We start from the raw sequence: 22,882 nt of genomic DNA, 5'->3' as shown, positions 1-22,882 counted from the left end.
CCTGGTTTGATATGCATTTATTGGCATAAGAATTCCCACAATGTGGCTTATTTGGTTTTTGGATGTGAGAATGTTTCTAGTGAATAGGACAAGCTTCTCTCTTGTTCTGCAAACTCTTCCTTAACATCTGTGCAGTGTTTCAATTAAATGAGTGCTCTGGTAAAACCTAAGACAGACTCCTACCAACTGCCCTGAGAGTACAAGAGAGAGTTTGGCAGCATGTCAACTCATATACATTTTGTTTCTGCTTGTTCCTCACCTGAACCTTGCTAGGTAGAAGAACCACACTGTCACACCAGAAAGGTGAAACACTTGCGCCATGAGGCACAATTACATCTGTCCCTCAGAAGGCTACAGCTCCCTGTCTCTATTCAGGCTGAACAGGCACACAGAGTAGCCTAGCATCACAACATCTCTGAAGATTAATTATTTTTAAAAACCTGTTTCCTCACACAGGGAAGAAGTGCCATGGAGGACAAACAAACTGGAGGAAATAAAATTAAAAAAGAAACAACAGCCATTTAGGGTTTGCCCTGCACCTTACTCCCTGCCGTCCAGCTCAGCCCAGGCAGCACTATCCTCCTCCCCCAGGGTTCTGTTCCCCAAGTCAGGAGTTATCCTCCCTGCTCCTCATCTCAGACCAACCAGACAGCCCCTCTCCCTGCACTTCAGACCCAGGAACCAGATCAGCTGCTGCAGCGCCCTGCTATGCTCCCTCACTCCTCCCATTCCCCACACTGTGTCAGACCAGCCCCGCACTCCCCATTTCAGGGCACCCTTCCAACGTCACCCGGCTCCTGCAGCATCACCCCTGCCCGCCCCAGCCAGCAGCATTACGCGACCGCCCCCTCCTCTCGTCCCCCAGTCAGAGCCCCCAGTGTGGCTGCAGCCCCTCCCCTGGCCCCGCGCCCCGCCCCGCGGACTCGGCGGAGGCAGCCGGCTGAGCCCGCCGCTGGCAGAGCGCGGCGCAGCAGGGGCCGCCTGCGACTCCTACCTGGGAGCGGGAGCCACGCTCGGGCGCTCTCCGGGCGGTCACCAGCTTGGCCGTGGTCTGCAGGTTGATGGGGGCGCTCTGCGGGGGCTCCACGCCGGCCGCGCTGCAGCCCAGCCCCCCGTTGAGGTGCGCGGTCACCATCGCGATGGGAGCCTTGGCCGGCAGGACGGAGATGGCCAGGCTCTGGCTTTGGCTCTGGCTCTGGCCGCCGCCGCCGGACGCTTTGAGAAGTGCGGGGACCCCGCCGCCGGGCTTGGAGTTTCCGCTGCCCCCGCTTCCCACCAGCACCGCCGCGGGGCAGCTCCGCACCGCCAGCTTCTGCCACAGGGAGAAGGAGAGAGAGAAGCGCCAGCGTCACCACCGGCCTTGCCCCCGCAGCGGCACAATCCCCTGCCCCGCGGCCCCCGCCCGGCACGGGCACAGAGGAGCCGAGGGGCGCCTGCAACATCTGCAGCCAGCCTGGCTCTGCCCCCTCCCTACGGAGCCCTGACCCGAGCAGCCCTGCCTGCCACTGCCGCCTGCTCCAGCCGGGGGCGCCCCACCGAGAGCCTAGCGCCTCTGGGCTATCTCATGCTCCCGGAGCCGGGCTATGCACCAGGAGAGAACAGAGACCCAGAGCCAGCGAGTACCGTCGCTAGCATTTCTTAAAAGGATGGACGAGAGCCGGCCAGATCTTTCATATCATCTTCTCCACCCTCACCAGGTTGCTGTTAACAGCGCACTGGCTTGGTGTAGCTTTTTAGTTGTCTGGTCAATTTCTTACCGGTTAAAGTGGAGTTTTAGGGGTGGGTTGGTTTGTTTGGGGGAGGAGGGGAGGGAGTTGCTTAATTCCTCCTGAATCACTTTCTGAAGGGGCTTTGGTTGTGTGGTTCGACAGCACCGAGCACAGGGTCCGTGATTAGGGGTTACATCACTACAAGTGATAAATAATAATTGATAAAGGGATTTCAGAGCAGGCTAGCCAGTATTTTCAAACTGTCATCTTTCATTAGACTGCAAACCACATTACAGCTTCCAGTCTCACCCTATACTTTTTAGTTTCCCAGTTCTTCAGATTTTACTTTTCCATGTGTTGTCACCTCCTTTTTTTAAACTTGCGTTTTTTTTAAATAACCAGCATTATTTTTCAAACTAGTGGGGTCAAGCATTCTAGTGAAAGCCAGAAACCCTTTTACTATTTAAGGCATATAAAAATGTCACATTTGTGAAAAGGTATCGATACTGTTGAATTTATAAATACAGTAGCTATTTTATTTTGGATCAGGTTTTCTTCTACTATTCCATGTTATGCTGACAATACTCATGCCTTTGTAGTTGCCAAAGTACTGGATACAAGAGACTTGTGTCAAACCTGTTTTTATCTTTATCTCATTTTAGCTGTATTAAACATCTCCTTGTATTATGTATCACTCATATTCAGAGTAAGATACAGCTTTCTGAGTAAAGATTTCAGCTTTGCAGTAATATTGTTTCATTTTATATCATCTGTGACATATCATTAAAAACTCATAATGGAGACCCGGGGCAAAATTCTGTTCTCAGTGACAACAGTATAAATCTGTTACTTAGAAATAAATAGAGGTTGAACTGAATTCAGGCCACACGTGCCTCTGTATCTGTGTGCCATTTACTTTAATGGTGCCAGGATTTCCAGTGGTGTTAAGTGAGAGCAGAATATGTCCCGTGCATCTATATTTTACTTTTGTCATAATTTATAACTGGATTTTAATGTCTACCCTAAGAAGGTCCCAATATTTAGATTGCCAGGATGAGAAACTTCACATCACAGAAATGTACAAATATGCTGTACTGCTAGACACTTTCACTATAAGCATAAAGACCTTCATTGTTTTCTTCATATAACATTTTAAAAGGTACCAAAATACTTTAAATTTTCTCTAATTCAAGTCAACAGAACAAGCAAAGCTGAAGATATGCAGTACTTGGAACAACAGTGGAAACAAAAGCAAGTTAAGAAGCAGGAAGGATACTTTCCTTACACAGTTTAATACCCAATAATTGCTTTTCAACGTGCCTCAAAGGGGAAAAATAGAGACAATACAAAGCAGAAATTATGTACAATTAAATTTTTTTAGTTGTTTCTTCACTCACATTAATATCTGCCTTATTCTCCATGGTGAGCCATATTAGAGAGACATATTAATAATAGTTTTTTGAAAATGCCTATTTGTGTATATGCACCAGAAATAGCTGAAACATGATTAGTTTTGTTGTTTGTTTTAAATTCTAACTCAAAGCAAACATTAAGTGGTTTTTATGGCTGACCCCTCTGTATATTTTCCTTGTTAAAGGGATATTTGTATTCCCCTTTAAGGATAAGTTTTTACTTTCATCCTTAAAAAAGGTAAATGCAAGGAAGAATGTTGCCACTATCATAAACCTGAAATAACCAACCAACTTGTTCCAAAAACTTCTACTGAGTGGACAAAACAATACTTCTTATGATGTATATATTGAAATTATTTGTTTAAAAGGGCATGAATTTTAGAAGCTAGATGTGGAAACGTATCTGAGTGGTAGATATTGAAGATTAGTTTCAGAAAGCTAAACTCACCTGTTGGAAGAGGTGACATTTTTCATTTGTGTCTGATTGAATTAATTGTTCCATGAAAATGCATCTACTAACCACACCAAAACATCTCACTTAGATTCATTTGGTAAGAGAATAGAAACTATGTGGTTTTTCTTTTTTAAAGACCTTTTTTTTAATGTTATACCCCAGGAAGTTCTGATAAAGGCATCTTGGCAGAAACAATAGAGTGTAGTGTGAGAGGTTAAAAAAATCTCCAGCAAAACCTACATCTGCTGTATTACATTTCTGCCAAATTAATTAAAAGAATATTCTTGTTTCTAAAAGAGACAAAATCTGCATTTTGGGAATTAGTCTGCATAACATATCCTCTGACACTTTTGGAATGATGAATAATAAGAATCTAAGCATGCTTTGGGCATAATAGTCAAAAACGTGCTGTCATAATAGGGGAGTCAAAAAAAAATGGCTCTAAATGCTGGAAAGCAGCACACTGCTTCTCATCTACAGCATATCAGTCCTCACAATACACCAATTTTGAAGCAGCGCCTTTTCAATAGCAGCACAACTTTCATTTTCACTGCAGGATGCCACAGGCAAACTGAAGTTTGAGATATGTATGCCAGTCACAAGCAAACACACTTCAGTGTGCTGGAAAGCTGCTGCTTGTTTATGATTTTCTCTATTCTACATGGCAGATTCCTCTTCTTAGATTTCAACTGTACAAAGCAGTGCTTTTATTTTTTTCTCAAATGTATCAAAATAGCTTTACCCTTTATGTTTATTTTTAAATGCAAAAAACAGTGTGTTCCACAGAGGTCTGTGCTCATAAAGGTTTGTAGGATGTGGGGGAAACAGGGATGCAACAGTTTTACTCTAATTCCAGGATATTTGGAATAAGTGAGGCTCCTACCAGCTACTCAGATGCTACCTTGTATAATTATTAAACAGATTGCTGTTTTATATTAAAGAAAAGGGTATAGGGGAGAGAGAAGGATTTGAAGAATGCTGCTTTCAGAAGCCACAGGCAAAGCAAATAGCTATTGTGTCTCAGTACAGATGCTGGAACATACATGCACTGACACCTGCATTGGGGAGTTGATATTACTATTCACTGTAAGTTCAGGTTTCCATTTCTCCACTTTTACTCTTCTGCAGTTTACATCATTTTTTGGTAACCTTACAAGGTCTGATATGCCTTGTATAGCAATAGTAATCCACACAGGTACTTACGTAGATTGTTAAATGAGAATGATCACATTCTAAAACAATTTTATACTCTGCTACTGATTATCTTCCCATGGCAGTGACTTTAAACTGATACAAGCCTGACAACTAAGATATGTGACCTGTTTAAAAGGGACTTAGAATTCACTGCCCATTGCTGTCTATATCGTAACGACTTCTGCCTTAGACATAGACTTTATTCCAGTAATCCTTCCAGAATGATACTGTCTGACAATGCACTTTTGCTCTGAAAAACTGCAGTTGTTTCCAGAGCAACATCTATTATTTTCCTGAGCTGGCCTAGAAGGAAATATGTTCTGTATGAGAGTTTGTCAAGCTCTCAGAAGAATGGTAACCTATTATAAAACCAAAGCAAAGACCTACCAATTAATAATTTAACATTTGTCACAAACCTAAGGCACTGCATGTGAGATAGCTGAATAGAGATTCCCTCAGAGAGGAGGGTCTTGACCTCTGTTAATTTACTCAGTTCTTACAATAAAACTCAGCTGAACGATTGACTCTTTAATATTCTAACAGTGACAGACCACAATTCTTATTCTGGCAATAACCACAGTATATGGGATGTTTCAAGATTTGTGGTTTTGGTAACAGTATGAATTTTCATATGCTTTTCAATGTGTTTCCAGTTGCCATTTTTGATACCCAGCTGTGAGCAATGACCTTTATTCATTTGGGCCTTGATCCTGCAAACACTTATGATCCTAATAACTTTATGCAAAGAAGTAGCCCTAGAGAAGTGAATAGGGCTACTCTCATGAAGAGATGTATACACCTATGCAAGTATTTGCAGGACTAGCGCCTTAGGTGGGATTAGTGATGTGCTATCAGTATTTCAACAAAGGGTTCCCATGAAAACACCCTCTTTGCCTGTGGACAACCCCAAATACCACAGTTGCTGTCCTCACAGAGTGGAAGGGTGAGGAACTGAAGAATCTGTTTGGTTTGCCATTATTAAAAGTGCTGTCTCATATCCATAACTTTGATGGGAACATTTTACACTCTGTTCCTGAACAACAGTTTATTGATAATAGATCACTATGTCCAATCTCTTCAATTTGAACTGGGGCAATGGCATTTGTAGGTGAGTCTGGGACAGCCTCTCCTTCTCATTTTATTTTTTAAACAACCTGCCATTTTGGTGCAATCTGGTTCATTCCAAAGGGGGGGAACTGCACTACAGAAATATTTTTAATGAACCTCAAGGATAGGTCATCACTAGGAGGGACAATTTAACAGCATCCAGAGAGTGCGGGTGAACTCCATCAGAGGCAGGAGATCATCCTTTAATTTGGTGTTGCAATTTTACCAAGTGGCACCAGGGAGCCCACTCCAGAACATTGCCACTGAGGAGTTAACACTCTTTCTGCTTGCTTATCCACAAAGCAAGAGCCAATCGCAGCCCTCTCAAGTGTGCCATGATAGAGACTGAAAAGCATAAGGGAGACAAATATGATGCAGAAAGAACTATGGATAGAAAGTGATACTTAGGAAAGCAGTAGTGACTTCACTGCTGCTTGGAATTGTCTCCTGGCTTCTAGTATTCATCAGCAGGAAAAAGAAAAATCTGATGAGAACTTGAATATAGATTAAACAAACATCCGGACAGAACTGTCATAGGGTATGGAAAGCATGAATAGACTTTTAGAGCGATGATAGATCCTCGGTCAAACAAGAACTGTCCTTTGGAGAAAACAGATCAGGAAGGTACAAAGGAAGGAAGGTTTGTGTGTTGAAGGACAAAGTATGATAGCTACTTAAAAAAAGGCTTCTTTTGTGTGTTGTTTTCTCCCCCTCCCCTTTTTTTTGACAACTTACTGCCTGCCTGTCATTAGAAATAAGTATCTATTCATTTTTTTCTATCAGATCTCTGCTAATTAGCCATAGCTGTAGCACGGCACAAGGATTTACATTCAAAGCAAAAACCCATTCTAATCAAAACTGTAGCAAACTGGGGTTTTGTCTGACGTTAACCTGAAAGTCAGTTATTGTACCACTGATGTACATACCATATTACCAGCTGAGTGCTTTCAGCATCCCTCTATCAGTGTGAAATATTTAATTGGCACAAGGATCCAATCAGCACAGTAGAGGGGAATCTAGTGTGTGCATTAATTTACTTTCAGATGAAAAGCAGTAAAGCAAGTCAAAAACATATAACCTTCCTTCCCTAAACACAGAACACCAGAAGAATTTGGCGGTGGGGAAGGGAATGGAAGCCGCTCTATGTGATTCCAGATTGGAGATTTAGAAAGAAATTAGCCATTCCTACCAAAGGATGACAAATGCTTCCTGGAGTAGAGAAGGGACTCCCCCCACAAAAATAATCCATTAATTAAAATGGCTCACTATTTCTGAGTCTCCTCTTCTTAAACTAAAGAGGTTGTAAAACCTTTTTTTCCGGCATGTCTTTAATTAAGAGAGACTACAAACACCCAACAAATAATGAATGAGCCTTTGTATTTAGGTATAATGGCTCTCTATGCTCTGACTAGGTCTGATCTGTGTTAAGATACTCTCCAGTAAAGCTCTTCATTAGGAATAAAAGTCTGTTTTATAAGTATTACCAAGCACTTTTACACATCAGCAGTTTTTATATATTGCAGAAGTATATTGCCATGTACAGAAACTAAATGTCATACACTACCAAATTTACTTTTAATCTATCAATGAGAAAGACATTTCTCTGATTTTTTAAATGTAGCACCTAATCTATGTGAAACCCAATGAAAACATCAATAAAGAAAAAGGAGTCATTAATGATAATTTCTAATGTAAACTTTAAATGAATGAACTTAATGCTGTCGCAAATGAAACCTAAGTGCAAAGGCACTGTAATGGGTAATAATTAAAATCACCAGAAAAACTAGCCCTTATGTCAACCTGATACGACTAAAACTCTCAAAATGGCTAGCTTCCAGCACAGATTGGTAACGAAGAATTAGCAGATCTACATGAAGAGAGAATTTTCAATAGTGGTAAATATTCTAATAACAGTAACAGTGGGATTGTAAAAGCATAAATTCACTTAAATGCAATTATCCTTTAATTTCTATAACCATTACACAGCCTGCTGGGTAAAAAATAAAATAAAAATATACTTCCCACTGTATTGCTAACTGGCAAACCACTCATCAAAGCTTCGAATTATCTGTTTAGTGACTTGTAAAAAGCACTTTTTAACAAATGAGGAGTAGGGGGGATGAGGATGATATTTAATGAGAAACGCCAAACTCATATTATGGAATGTTCTAGAAGAATCTCTGCATTTTAGAGGGGAGGAGGAGGGGCAGCTGGATTTTTTTTTTTTAATAACCTCACAAATAATCCCTCCTCCTTTCTCTCTCTCAAACCACGTCAATGATCAAGGAAATGAGAACAAGGCACTTGATTCACAGCTGACTCTCTGTTCTTGTTACATCAGATCAAGAAAGAGCAATCTAACAGGGGCACCTATTTCTGCAGGGGAAACAAATCTACAAGCTGGCATTTTGTCTCTTAGTCCTATTAATTACCTATCTTTTGCTCTCAGAAACAGACCTTTTGTAACTTGCAATCCAGGCTAACCAAAATATTATATCTACACTCACAAACATATGTATTTAAAGTCTATACTAAAAAACTTCATTGAGGGTGATGTACTGATTTGAATTTTATTTGATGAACAGATCACTATTCTTTCCCTTAATCCCAGCAAAAACTCTTTTGTACAGTGAAAATATTAAGATAAGGCCTGATCTAAAGCCCATTGATGCTAATAACCACCTTTCAGTTGACTTCAGAGGTTGGATCAGGCCCACAGTGAAGACCAGCGAGACATGCTATATCTAGTGTGCAAATCTATGAAATGCTTTAAAATATTTCCTTCTTTTAAGCCCTAATTTACAGAAAAGCAAACTTTAGCTTGATCTCATTAATATACATCTGCAGTACATACAGGCATTCTCCCTCAACAGACTCTGTGGTGTTTTAAATTGCTCCCCACTGGATAACATGGGTCCTCTGGTAACCTAAAGCTGTAGTCCTACATATGATTAGCAGCTCAGGAAATTTACATACCTTTGCTGTTGCCAGCTTCACAGCTTTCCATGATTTACCATGCCCCAGCGTTCATGAGGATTGCGTTTATTTGTCTTATTTAATCATGTTTTTTTTAAACAAAACAAAACTGGAGTGTACACCATTTAAACATTCATGTGCTTCTCATTTAAGTTTTGAAAAAACAAAAGGCATCATGATTCAAGGGCACAAGCATGCAGCACAGCATATGGAGCCACAATAAGTGCCCCAGAACTAGCTGAATGTTTCTATTGTCTGAAAGACTTGTTCATTACAGCTACAAGATGCAATGCAGATATTTGCATTTTTTAAGAGGTGCATCTCATGGAATCCAGAGCATTTCTAAATGGCATCAAAGCCCACATTTCTTGATATCCTAACTCCCTTTGTTTCTGTAGACATGCAGCCTTTGCCTCGCTGAGTATTTTAATGTCTGAATTTCATTAAAGTTTGCATCCTCATGTTTCTAACCCAAGATATGAGCTCACAGGCTTGTGCGTTTTACTTACAAACGCCCTATCTTCTTATTATCAAGCAGCTGCATGTGATTTTAAAATAATAATAAATTACAGTAATTTATGAAATCTAATTTTAAATATGCTCCCAACTGATCCACTTCCCCAAAGACCTTCAGACCTTTTTAAAAATAAACAATAATTTCTAAAATCTAATTTCAGATATGCTATCTATTGAATCTCTTTTCCCCCTAAGACCTGATCATCCTTCTCTGATCCTTTCCTCCCCCCCCACAAAATTGAATTTGTGAATGCATATCTTCATTGCTATAGCATAAAGATTTGACAACACAATAAACCAAGCAAACTCTCTTTTCAGTTACTACAGAATCTTCTTGAAATGAACAAATGTAGTGAACAGATATTGGCCTCCCAGGGGATCAAAACATCAGTTCCTTGGTATATATATAAAGAAGAGAGAAGTTAAATGGTTGTGTTTCCCCCAAAGGAAGGCACAGCTTCAGTTGTGAACTATTCCCATCAGAAATAGTGGATAAGTTACAAAGAAAACAGAAACCTGCCTCATTCCCAAACCCTCAAAACACATATAGACAGTTCCCCAGGACTCCTGCAAGCACATTGTATTCCAAGAACTCCAGCATTTATGGTTACAATATGTTAGGGTGAAAGAATGACCGTTTTCTAACTTCAGGCATATTTGCATTTTAGTCATGATGCTGCTCCAATCAGCATTACAAGCCACTTTCCAACTCTCTAAAGTATGGCTTTGATGAAAACAAGAGGGGGTGGGGGTTGGGAGACCCAAACAAAAACACGTTAGCCCAAACTGGGTGCCTAAAGTTAGGTTCCTAAATCAACAACCAGGCACCTAAATCAGTGACTTCAGGGATCACTGCCCGCTGTCACAATTCAGAGAAGCAGAACCCACTGTAAAGTTAACTGGAAATAGGGCAGATGCACCATGATAATCCAGGAGTTCCACCCAGTTTGCGCTGAGAGGACCTCAGTGCAGAAAAGCACCTGAGCCATAGATTCTGCTAAACAACTTAGAGAGCGCTCTCTTCAGAGATCAGGACTGGAATCAGGTCCTTCTACACCATCTCTGACAGTAGATTCTTCTGCAATCTTGGGAAAGTCACTTTACTTCTCCACCTCAATTTCCCAATCTGTAAAATGGGGATAATAATAGGTTACGCCCTCACAAAGGTATTGTGAGGCTTAATTAGCTATTGTTTGTCAAGTGTTATTTCTTTATTATTAAAACCTAGTTTACGTCACATAACTCTGTCTCGGCCATCTGGATTATTACTGGCAATCCAAAGGTATGGTATTATCTTGCTGTTTCTCTAATCTCTCTTGCTAATCTTATTTAAAATCATCAAGTAGAGGAAATCTGAGATACTTTTGTGGAGATAAGGATCAGAGATTACAGCCCCATGTTTTCCTTTGATTCTGAGAGTGCAGATCTGGCCAGAGAACACAGACAATGGGGGAAGGGTGCTCCTCCTTCCTTCCATATGAAAGCTCATCTGTGCTGGCTCCCCAGGGACCCACCATTATGGGAAGAAAGGAGGTGGAGTGGTAAATTTGACAGATTTCCCCCAAACCAAGGTTACACAATATTACAATAATTTATGATGCGTCTTCTACCATGCAAGGAAAGTCCGGGAAAGTGTTGCCATGCGTCCAGTTTTTGACCAGAACATCTATTCGAAAAGGAAACTTGGTGGCTCCAGTCAGCACAGCCAGCAGGGCAGGCAGCCTCCGCGGGTCCCGGAAGCAGTCGGCATGCCCTCCGGCTCCTAGGTACAGGGGTGGACATGGGGACTCTGCACGCTGCCCCCACCCTGGGTTGCAGGGATGGCGCCTGCAGATGGGGCCAGTGCACAGAGCCCCCAGCTGCCCCTGCAACTAGGAGCCAGAGGAACATGTCGCCTCTTCCCAGGAGCCACCTGACATAAGTGCCGCCCAGAGTTCGCACCCCAAGCCCCCTCCCCCCACACCCAAACTCCCTCCTAGAGTCTGCACCCCGCACCCCCTGCACCCCAACCTTCCGCCCCAGCCCTGAGTCCCCTCCCACACTCCAAACCCCTCAGCCCCAGCCCGGATCCCCTTCCTGCACCCTAAACCCCTCATCCCTGGCCCCACCCCAGAGCCCTCGCCCTCTCCTGCACCCCAACCCTCTGCCTCAGTCTGGTGAAAATTCGCAAGTAAGCGGTGGTGGGGGAGAGGGAGCGACAGGGTTGGGGAAAATGGAGTGAGCTGGGACCTCAGAGGAGGTGCAGGGCAAGGGTGTTTGGTTTTCTGCATCAGAAAGTTGGCAACCCTAGCCCTGGATAGTTATGGAAGCCCTTGGCAGGAGTAAATTAGAAGGGCTACCCAGCAGCAGAGAGACAACCACCACAAAGAACCCCTTAGTCACCAGCAGAGACTGTTGCAGAATACAGGACTGCTCCTGAGCATTTCCTCCATCCAGACCTAGCAAGGAGATTATGAGTAGGGCCCTACCAAATTCACGGCCATGAAAAATGCATCATGGACCGTAAAATCTGGTCTCCCCCCACTCCCTCCCCGAAATCTGATCTTTTGTATGTTTTTACACTGTACTATATAAATTTCTTGGGGAAGACCAGCATTTCTCAAATTGGGGGTCTTGACCCAAAAGGGAGTTGCAGAGGGCTTGCAAGGTTTTTTTTAGAGTGGTTGTAGTATTACTACCCTTACTTCTGCACTGCCTTCAGAGCTGGGTGGCCAGAGAACAGCAGCTGTTGGCTGGGCACCCAGCTCTGAAGGCAGCGTCCCACCAGCAGTAATGCAGAAGTAAGGTTGGCAATACCATACCATGCCATCTTTACTTCTGCGCTGCTGCTGGCGGTGGCTCTGCCTTCAGAGCTGGGCTCCCAGCCAGCAGCCACCGCTCTCCAGCTACTCAGCTCTGAAGGCAGTGCCGCCATCAGCAGTGGTGTAGAAGTAAGGGTAATATCGGGTGTTGCAGTACTGCTACCCTTAGGGCTGGTCCACACTGGGGGGGGAAATCGATCTTAAATACGCAACTTCAGCTACGTGAATAACGTAGCTGAAGTCGAATATCTAAGATCGGATTACTCACCCGTCCACACTGCGCGGGATCGATGTTCGCGGCTCTCCGTGTTGATTCCGGAACTCCATTGGGGTTGACGGAGTTCCGGAATTGATATAAGCGCGCTCGGGGATCGATATATCGTGTCTAGATTAGACGCGATATATCGATCCCCGAGCAATCGATTTTAACCCGCCGATACGGCGGGTAGTCTGGACGTGGCCTTACTTCTGCGCTGCTGCTGACAGTGGCTCTGTCTTCAGAGCTGGGTTCCTGGTCAGCAGCCACCGTTCTCCAGATGCCCAGCTCTGAAGTCCCTACAATAACCGTTGAAGCCCGCCACTTCTTCTTTTTGGGTCAGGGCCCCTACAATTACAACACTGTGAAATTTCAGATTTAAATAGCCAAAACCATGAAATTTATTATTTTAAAATGTCTGAGTGTGAAATTGACCAAAATGGACCATGAATTTGGAAGGGCCATAATTATGAGCTTTCCTCTGGGATACAGAGGTTGACACAGACATTTGTTTAGATATCTCTGTGGCACCTATCATTGTAGGTTCTGAACATCTCACAGACTTTAATGTATCTATCCTAATAACACCTGTTAGGTAGGAAAGTGCTATTATCTCCAGTTACCAGATGAGAAACTGGTGCACAGAGACTTTCCCAAGTCTGAACAGAGTCAGATACAGAGCTGGGAATTGAATCCACATCTTCTTAATCCCAGACCAGGGCCTTAATCATCAGATCACCCCTCATCTTTCTTCCTTACATTAGTTACCTTCTCACTGGATTGCTGCAATGTGTTTGATCTGGGGCTATACATGATGAACACTGGGAAATTTTGGATAGTGCAAAAGACAACTGCGCTGCTTATTTGACCTAGTGACTAAGTTTGAAGAAAGGATACAACAGAACTGCAGGCTGTGCGATAACAGTGAGCCCAAGCCTACTCTCAGAGAAGCCAACAGGAAATGTGTGATGCCCAGCACATCTAAAAATCAGGCCCAAGGTGTTTCAAAGTTGGATGATCAAAAAATCAAGGACAATCAAAACCAGGGGCTATGTAGCGAGGCGATGGGATACTCCACAGCCCCACTGAGGGACAAACCTCCCCCAACCCCGCTATGGGCAGAGCTGCCGGGTCCTGCACCCGCCCCTCAGAGGTCACAGCGTAGACCCGGAAGTATAAAAGCAGACCTGCAGAGCTCAGTAGGAGCCCAGCCACCGCTGGGACCAGACATCTGCGGCCGCTGCCAGCTGGAGCTCACACCCGGCCAGTCGAGCCTACCTTGTGCCTGCTACCATGAGGAGGACTGGCCGAGGCTGCCCCGCACCTGCAACCCCGAGGAAGGGCCGAGCCTGTCTCTTACCCACTACCCCGAGGAAGAGCCTAGCCTGCCTCTGGCCAGCTACCTCGAGAAGCCGCTGAGCCCACCCTTGAACACTTATCCAGAGGAGCCGATGGAGGCTGAGACCGCTGGTGACGCTACGAGGACTCAGGTACCTGACATGGAGAAAAGAGGAAGTAGCCCGAGGGCAGCCGACCCCTAGTCTGGCTGCAGCACTGCCAGAGCCAATGTCAGTGTGTTGCGGCCAGGATCCCCACTGACAGCAGCGAGTTTCTGCTGCTGCTAGGGCCCTGGGCTGGGACGCAGTGGAGTGGGAGGGCCTGCGTCCCCCCTGCCACCCCTCCAGGGGTGGCAGACTCCCCCTTTCCCTGGCCTGAGGGGGCCGAAACCTACTATTACTGACGCAACGTTTGTTGCCCCACCCTGACCTAGGGCTGGGCTTAAGACTATTGCTGTTCAGCCCTGCCTGAGGGCCTGAGCGTACTGACTCAGTATTTATTGCCCCGCCTTGACCTAGGGCCAGGCTTAAGATTATTGGTAGCGAGGCGGTGGGATACCCCACAGCCCCGCTGAGGGACAAACCGCGGCCGAGCCGCACTACAGGCTACTTTTGAAAATTTGATAGAAAGTCAGGTCTACAAAACTCAGGAGCTCCTGGTTCTCAGTCCTTTGTTCAGACCACTAGATGACACTCCTCTTTTTATGCCCCAAGCACATAAAATAAAGTTAGGAGGTTTGTTTTGTTTTAATTTAATACCATGGACACGGACAGTTGAGAAAGGAGACTCAGAAAAACTGATAGGGGGGGCGGTTTGAGAAGAGAGAGTGACAATGAGCAAGCCAAACTTGAAATTCTAGAAGCTGAACATTTTTTTAGTCTACGAATCACAAATAATAATAATACCACTTGATTAGACATAGAAGATTAATTGATCACAGTTACAGCAGGATGTGCACAGAATATTTTATTAAATGAGAGTTAAGAGGAAGGAGAGAGTACAATCAACTGATCGGAATTAGTCAATTCTCAAAATAAATTAACAAATGTTGGAAAAGTAAGATATATTTAAGAAACAAAGGGGATAATGTATTTTCATTCCAATTTATGTGAAATGCTAATGAAAGTGCATGTATTTAAAGCAAAATAAAGGTAAGGAACAATATTGATGTTGGAAAAGTACATTACAAAGCAACAAAGGAGCTGGCTATTGGGAGATAGTGTAGATTCTAACACGAAATTAAAGCACTTGAAATGCGTTGTTATGGGGCCAAAAAGAGTAATGAGCAGTAACTAATGCAGAGCATGTCAACGGCAGTGAATAATGTAAAAAAAAAGTGGAATGTAGAAGAGAGACTGAGAAAGAAAATACTGGCCCACTTCAAAACAACAATAGGGAAATAAACACAAAGGATAAGGAGAAAGCAAGGACACTATGCAGTAACTTTGCATTTATCTTTACAAATAAAGATAGCAATAGGGAGAAAAATTATACAATTCACAGATAAAATGGAAATGATCTGGAAAAGCCTAGAAGCTAGTTAAGGTTTGTGTGTATCTAAACTAGCTTTTAAGCTTCTACTGCAAGCAGAGAAGAGAAAAAGAGTTGTTTGTTGATTGTTCTTGTGAGGCACTTAGATATTATACTGGCAAGGGCCATATAAACCTATGAACCTTAGATAAAGAGACCTAGATTGGTGGATATACAGAGAGAAGATTCAAGGGAACAAAAGAAAAGAGAGGAGAAAATAAGGGAAGCTTTAGCAAACTTTTTCATAACTGTGGTATGTTTATAGGAATCTCTGAAGATGAGAATAATATATTTTTGGGCCATATGTTTCCACTGTGTGCTGTGTAGGGCATGAAATCATAGCCACTTATTACAAACTCTACCTCATACCGTCACTCAAACACACTGCCTGGTACACTATCTTGCCACACTGGTTTACTAATGAAAAAAGGTATTCTGCAGAACAGCTGCAAAAAAATAAAATAAAATGATGGTTATGAACAATAGACTGGTGACTCGCTATGCCTGCTTTTTGCACATTTCCATCCCTGCCATAGCTTTTTCTGGAAAAGGGGACACATTGCCTTCTGCCATGAAGAAACATATTGCTGGGAAGAAGGGAATGCTGTGGGTCAGCACACTAACCTTTCACCTCTAGAGACCGGAGTTCAAACACCAGGACAGGCCATAAATGAACAAAATTAGTCTCAGTCTAGTTTCTGTGGTCCAAAATCATCCAGGGCACAACACTAACACTAGGAATGAGTTTAGCCCAAACTATCTAAATCACAAAGCTACCACATCATTTGGTACAACTAAGAGAATATGATCAAATGACATCTTTGACAGGGGTTATAGGAAAGGAAAGGGAGTGCATTAGAAACAAAAAGTAGGACTGCTTGCACAAAACTGACTTATTTTATTCCTGTCACTAGTCACTATTGTTAGTCCCTCACTTTAAGAGCTACAGTAACTCACAGATCTCTAGGCCACCAATTCGAATCCAGTCAAAGTTTTCAGAAATCAATACTCACTGTCATCTGCTGAGTCTTCAGCGGCCTGTGTAAAAACTTTTCACTTTCTGGCAGACAGTTGTCCACAGAGCAACCCATAATAACTTGCCGCCATTGTAGAAAGGCTGAAAATTGTCTGGACACAGAGTAAATTACCCTTTCTACCCTTAGAGGATTATAGGGTCTCCATCAAGTAATTCAGATTTAAAATTTTAATAGTCTTAAAATGTTTATAGCCTATTACAGAATGTCTTCTGAATTCTCAACATCCATTTAAAAGAAAAATCCATCCCTTGATTATTAAAATGTTTTTTATTATTAATAATATTTTTCACTTATACAGATGCTCCCCGACTTACACAAGCATTCCATTCCGGAACGCCTTGTGTAAGTTGAATTTTGCATAAGTCAGGAACATATACCCTACAATTACGCAAGGAAAAAAAAAAGTTTACAGAATTTAAGGAATTTTTTCCATAAGTCCGGATTTGCATAAGTCGGGTTTGCGTAACCCAGGGAGCGTCCGTACAGCAATTTTCATCAGAAGATCCCCTTCCGCCAAACACATCACAAAAGCAGTGTAAATATCAGTCTCCCAATTTACACATGTGGAACTGAGACACTGTGAAGTGATTTGCTCAAAGTCACACAGCAACTCAGTGATACATTCTTTCATAATACAAAGCACCATGTGGTCACATCACAATGAACAGTAAACACAACTCATGAGCATTATTGGCCAGCAATCTTCCTCTTTGTTTGGCAGTCTACACACAGCGCTGAGTAGTACAGCATACCACAACCCTCCCGGTCAGCCACACTCTCTGAGAGCACCCCCTGCCCCTGGCACCAGTCTCTGCAACACTTTGGCAATCTTCTTCAGCTCATCTCACTCACGCATCCTGCAACTCAGGCAATTATTTCCACGTTTGGTTCTGTGTGAGGTACAGTTAGCACACAACCATCGACTGTAGCATTTCAGTTTGAAGGCAGAAATTCTACTAATGTCCTGTTTCCTTAATGTTAATGACTCACAAGCATATAGGAAGATGACAAAGACAAGAGATTCAACAATTTTTAACTTCCAGGTAACACCTTTGCATCTCCAAATGTGGCCGTGTGTCGTTAGAGCAGTAGTCGTAAGTCCAATTTTCTGTTGGATCTCTATGTGATGTTTGGCATCCACAAAAACATAGCTCACCATCCCATTATTCTCAACTATTTTCTTGCACAGCTCATGCAGATAGAATAATTTCTCCACCGTACCTCTTTTGGGTCTAAACCCACTTGCTCTTCAGCCAGGAAGCTTTGTATCTTGGACAAAATTCTCTTCAGAATGATTTACAGCAGCATTTTGCTAAGGTGTGTCAATAATGAGATTATACGTAAGGTCAATGGTGGAGCTGGAAATATAACCTACATTTCTTGATTGCCCTTATTCCAAGACAAAGGACCTGTCTTCTTTTCGAATCTACACAAAACAGTAGTTTCTACATCAGGCCCTGATCCAAAGCCCATTGATATCAATGGGAGTTTTTCCATTCATGTCAATGGGTTTGGATCAAGCCCTCAATGCCAGTGGCTTTGTAAAAATAGTTAAATAACAAACACTATTCTGAGAGCTGTGCTGACATCATCAGAAATACTGTTGCCCAAACAAGGAAATAAATAAAAACTGCCAGAGGCATCAAAAAGCCAACTCAATAAAAACAAGAAGTGATGGCCAAATGCAAAGGGAGAAAAAAGACATTGAAAGAAAAGTTGTTTTCAAGGAATGGAGACTTTAGGGGGGAAAGGGAATTATAATCTATAAACAGGTTTGTTGACAATATCTTTTCAACTGGTTACAATTCTTGCAGGAAAACAGTGCCATGATGGGATAAAGGGAAATGCATTCTATTTTCTGAACCAGAACTTTCAGAAAGAATTGGGTGCAATGTGAAGCAGAAGTGTTTATCTAATGTGTAGATGGACAAAATTCTAGAAGACCTGGAGTGCTGAGTTCAGCGGAGGTTAAATCAATAAGGGAGAAAGTTTCCATTTACAAGTTGCTAGAAAGCAAGCGAAGCTCCTATGTGTTTTATGGTGAGCACAGTACAATGACCCATTATTTATTACTACAGGAGTATCTGTCAGCATAGCTGCAGTTAAGGCTTTATCAGCATTTCTATAATGAAACCTAACAGAAGAAACTTTTATCACTTGGTCATCTTAGTTCACACTGTGGGGATGAAATGTGGCACATACATTCTCAGTTCAGATGCACTTTCTTTTAAAATAAAATTTGCTTTAAAAGATTCTTAATCAGAGGATAAGGGGAGAGAGAGTGGCTAGGTTATGAAAGATCTGAATATAATAAAGTTCACATCGGCACCCATGCACAAGTAAGAAAAATCTAAGCACATACAGTGTCTAAAAAGGCTGTTTAACCTGTGCTCTGTCAACACATACGCACATAGCTGATCTACAACCATGGAGAGCCATACCTGCACGTTTCATATGGGCTTATGAAATTCAGGCTGAAAAAAGGTGTATGATCTTAACAAAAGTGAGCTTGTTCTGCCCAATGTAGAATGATGTGCATACTGATCCCAAAATCAGAATAGCAATTATGATGTTTCCATGAATAACTAACTCCATGACAAGATAGACTAAACTAGCAGGGAGCTTTGCATTGGGACACGTAAGTTTCCAGCCCACTCACTCTGCTGGCATAAATAGGAGACAAGGTGCCTACTCCTGTGGGAGGCAGACAGCAGAGGAAAGACCATCACCTTAGATCTTATGCTTAGTCATCTGCTGCGATTTATGCTTCTGCAGTTCCCCCATGCCTCTGAACTGCAGATCTATCTGGCACACCTCCAGCCTGGAGCATTTCTAGGCCAAAATGTTGGAAGAAACTCCTGCTGCTTCAGTTTGTATAGTCATTGTACCTCATTCTCCATTCATTTAAATAGAAGTAACTCCATGAACTTTAATGGCGTTACCCTTAGTTTACACTGCGATGAGCAAGTGGAGAAAGGTGCTGAACGTAGTAACATTTTTATAAAAATAACTCTACCCAAAGCACTAATAAGCTCTATAACTTTCTAACTCAGCATCAGCATGAATTTTCAGAACTAAACCAAAATTAGGCTAAGATATAAGTATCAATGGGATGCTGTGTGTATGTGTGGGACAGAGAGGAAGCTTCTTTCCCTTAACAATTGTTTTAGATTTTTTTTTAATGACTGTGCAATTAATAACAAATTCAGTACAAAGAAGTTGCATTTAAACAACTTCAAGAATATGAATCAAAACAGAAAAATAAGATTCAAAAGTAAGGCTGCCATAGTATGTTTAACTCACTATGTTATGCCACATTTATAGCAGGGACACCCAACCTAACTGAATTTCAGATGCAGCTTGATAAATTTATGAATGCGATTACATGATGAAGAGGAGTACATGATGACTATATTCACTTAGGAGGAAAAATCAAATGCACAAGGGTGCAATAACTGGCTAGCTGGTAGTACTACTGAAAAGGATCTGGGGGTTATAGTTCCATCAGAAATGGAACAGGAGTCAGCAATATGATGCAGCTGCAAAAAGGCTAATATTCTGGAGGTGTATTAAAAGTAGTGTTGTATGTCAGAAACAGGAGGTAATTGTCCCACTCTACTCTACTCTACTCGAGGAGGCGCTTCTGCCCGCCGCTTGAACATCGCTCCGCGCCCAAGGTGGAGGGGCAAGTGAAAGTCCCGCACCTTTTTGTTCTCGGCTTAAAAGCCTTGCAAATGGGGCACTTATCTGTCAAGTGTGATTCTTCAAACAGGAGTCATGTAGATCTCTCTTCGGCCGCGGCTTCTGGTAAGCCGGGCCCCTTTTGAAAATCTGGTGAGCCATGCATGGCTCCGGCACTGGGCTCATGGAAGGGCTACTTCCTGAACCCCGCTAACTAAACTAACCATGTTAGCAAAGGAAAAACGTATAACCATACAAATATATATATATAAAAGTGTTATAACTGCATAATTATATACGAGAAAACGAGTAGCTAGGGAAGTGGAGGTCAGCTAAGCCGCGCTCCACTGTTCCAACGACCGACACGGGCGGTAAGAAGGAACTGAGGAGCGGGTGGGCCGGCAGGAGTATATATGGAGCGCCATGGTGGCGCCACTCTAGGGGGCGACCTGCCGGCCCACTGAGTTGCTAGGGTAAAAGTTTTCCGACGAATGTGCACGCGCGGCGCGTACACCTAACTGGAATGGATATGAGCAATCACTCGAAGAAGAACAAAAATGATACTGGGTTTAGAAAATCTGACCTATGAGGAAAGGTTAAAAAAAACCTGGATATTTAATCTTGAGAAAAGGTGACTGAGGGGGGACCTGACAGTCTTCAAATACATTAAGTGCTGTTATAAAGATGATGTTGGTCAATTGTTCTCAATGTCCACTGAAGCTCAGATAAGAAGTAAGATTTTGTTTAGATATTAGGAAGTATAAGGGTAATTAAGCCCAGGAATAAGCTTTTAAGGGAGTTTGTGGAATTCCCATAGGTAGAGGTTCTTAAGAGAATGGACAAACACCAGTGATCTAGGTGGCCTAGGTTTAAGTGGTTCTGCCTCAGAGCAGGGGGCTGGACTTGATAGCCTCTTGAGGTCCCTTCCAACCCTTCATTTCTATGATGGGGTTGCATGCGATAGCAAGGAACTTGACTTGATGGCCCAGGAGATTCCTCCCAGTTCTATGTTCCTAAATACTGCAAGCATGTATGATGTGCGAATATCTGAGATATACTATTCTGAGAGTTCTGACTCCACAAACAGGATTAAATAAAATGGTATCTCAGAAATTCCATCATGTTCTACCTCTCTAGGTATTTAGATGGTCACTATTACCTCAACCGAGCATCTCAAACATTAATTACTTATTCTTACAACACCATTACCTTATGAAGAACTGAGGCACAGAGAGATTAAGTGGGACATGTAAGTCATGTATACGCACAGATTCTCAGCTAGGCATTATACTGGGAAATCAGTCCTAGGAAATTTGTGGCAGAGCCAATAATTGAACTCACATTTCCTCATTCCCAGTCCAGTGCCTTAACTAGAAGATCATCCTTCCTTCTTATGTTCTTTCCTCCTCATGCTGACAATTTGTTAGATTTTTAGTTTGAACTTAACATAGTAATTTTATTATTGGCCTAAATCACGGGTAGGCAACCTATGGCACGTATGCCGAAGGCGGCACGCAAGCTGATTTTCAGTGGCACTCACGCTACCCTGGTCCTGGCCACTGGTCCAGGGGGCTCTGCATTTTAATTTAATGTTAAATGAAACTTCTTAAACATTTTAAAAAACGTATTTACTTTACATAAAACAATAGTTTAGTTATATTTAGTATAGATTTGTAGAAAGACATTTTAACGTTTTTAGAAGGTATTACTGGCAAGTGAAACCTTAAATTAGAGTGAACAAATGAAGACTCTGCACGCCACTTCTGAAAGGTTGCCAACTCCTGGTCTAAATGAATGAGATTGGAGACTCTATTTATAAGTGACATTTAATTTAAAGGCAAAATGCATAACAAGTGATAAAGAATGATCTAATCAGGGTACATAAAGACTACGATCCGTTAAATATCTAAGAAGTGCATGTGAGATACATATGTACTTTTTGGTGCAACCTAAAATACTGGCTCACCTATCTAGGAAAGCAGTACAATGTAATGCAAGAATGACACATGGCCTGAAGTATTTCAGTTATGAGAAAGGTTGACGTTCTCATGCTTTCTCACATTGAGTTAAGAAGCTTGGGCATAACCTTATAAACAAAGATTTTTACAGTTAGGAAGGAGATGGATCAAAGTGATCCAGACAAACTGTATCCTGGCAAAGAGCATGTAAACAAGACATAATCAGGCAAGAGCAGGTTCATGGCAACAAAGATTTGCTTTCACACCATCATGAATAAACAATTAGATGCCACAAACTTTTCTTTTTTTTTCCCATGCATGTGATGTCTAAAGGTCTTGGCAATGTGAAAGAAACTTTTCCTACCAGATTTTATTCATGCAGAAATATTTAAAAGGCAGCAGCTTTAACCCTTTCCCTGCTGAAGTAGGAAAGTCTCACACTGATAGGTTTCTTTCAACTGAATGCCAACTAAAGTGACTGACACTGTGGGAAATGTGCCTGGTACCTTTGGGAACACAAGAAGTCAGTTATGTTGCCTTTCTTCAGTCTAACAGGGGTTCATTTTAAACATTTAGATGCACCGATTCACTGGGAAGCCAAACAGCCCTTGAAAAGGGCATTTCCCATAAAAAGGACAATCCTATTCATACTGATGCCAATGGCAAGATTCCCATTGGCTTCAACAGGAACAAGGTGAGGCACAGAATATTTCTATTTGGCAGATCCCTTGGTTGAGATGGGCTAAAGCTGTTGCTGATGCTGCTGCTAAAATCTGATTTTACTTCATCCCAGGTGGAGTTTGGGATTTAAATGGGAAGAGTAGTAATGTCATTTGGATGTCTCTTTCAGGCCTGATCTGGTCAGGACAACTCTGAGGATAAGGACAAAGAAAGCCTGAGGTCCCAGGAAATG

General features: G+C 42.4%; 1 protein-coding gene across 6 annotated transcripts in view; it reads right to left on the bottom strand.

The window, feature by feature from the left end:
* LOC115638199 (PHD finger protein 21B-like) overlaps positions 1–22,882 on the bottom strand; it is a 386,151-nt gene that overhangs the window by 105,659 nt on the left and 257,610 nt on the right. For 3 of the 6 annotated variants that reach the window (XR_003997404.1, XM_030539769.1, XM_030539781.1), the window contains one exon: positions 995–1,312. The exons of 2 other annotated variants lie outside the window; for them this stretch is intronic. Coding sequence is in view for 3 of the 4 variants with exons in the window: in XM_030539769.1 (XP_030395629.1) it covers positions 995–1,312 (318 nt within the window). In the remaining variant the exon portion in view is untranslated. Of the gene's footprint in view, positions 1–994; positions 1,313–10,348; positions 10,402–22,882 lie in introns of those variants that run through there. One more of the 6 variants, XM_030539788.1, reaches the window with a different exon arrangement.

Source organism: Gopherus evgoodei, chromosome 1 (assembly GCF_007399415.2).
Source record: "Gopherus evgoodei ecotype Sinaloan lineage chromosome 1, rGopEvg1_v1.p, whole genome shotgun sequence".
Classification (NCBI taxonomy): domain Eukaryota; kingdom Metazoa; phylum Chordata; order Testudines; family Testudinidae; genus Gopherus; species Gopherus evgoodei.
The sequence above is the reverse complement of the archived record's forward strand: the minus strand, read 5'-3'. Positions and strand labels throughout refer to the sequence as shown.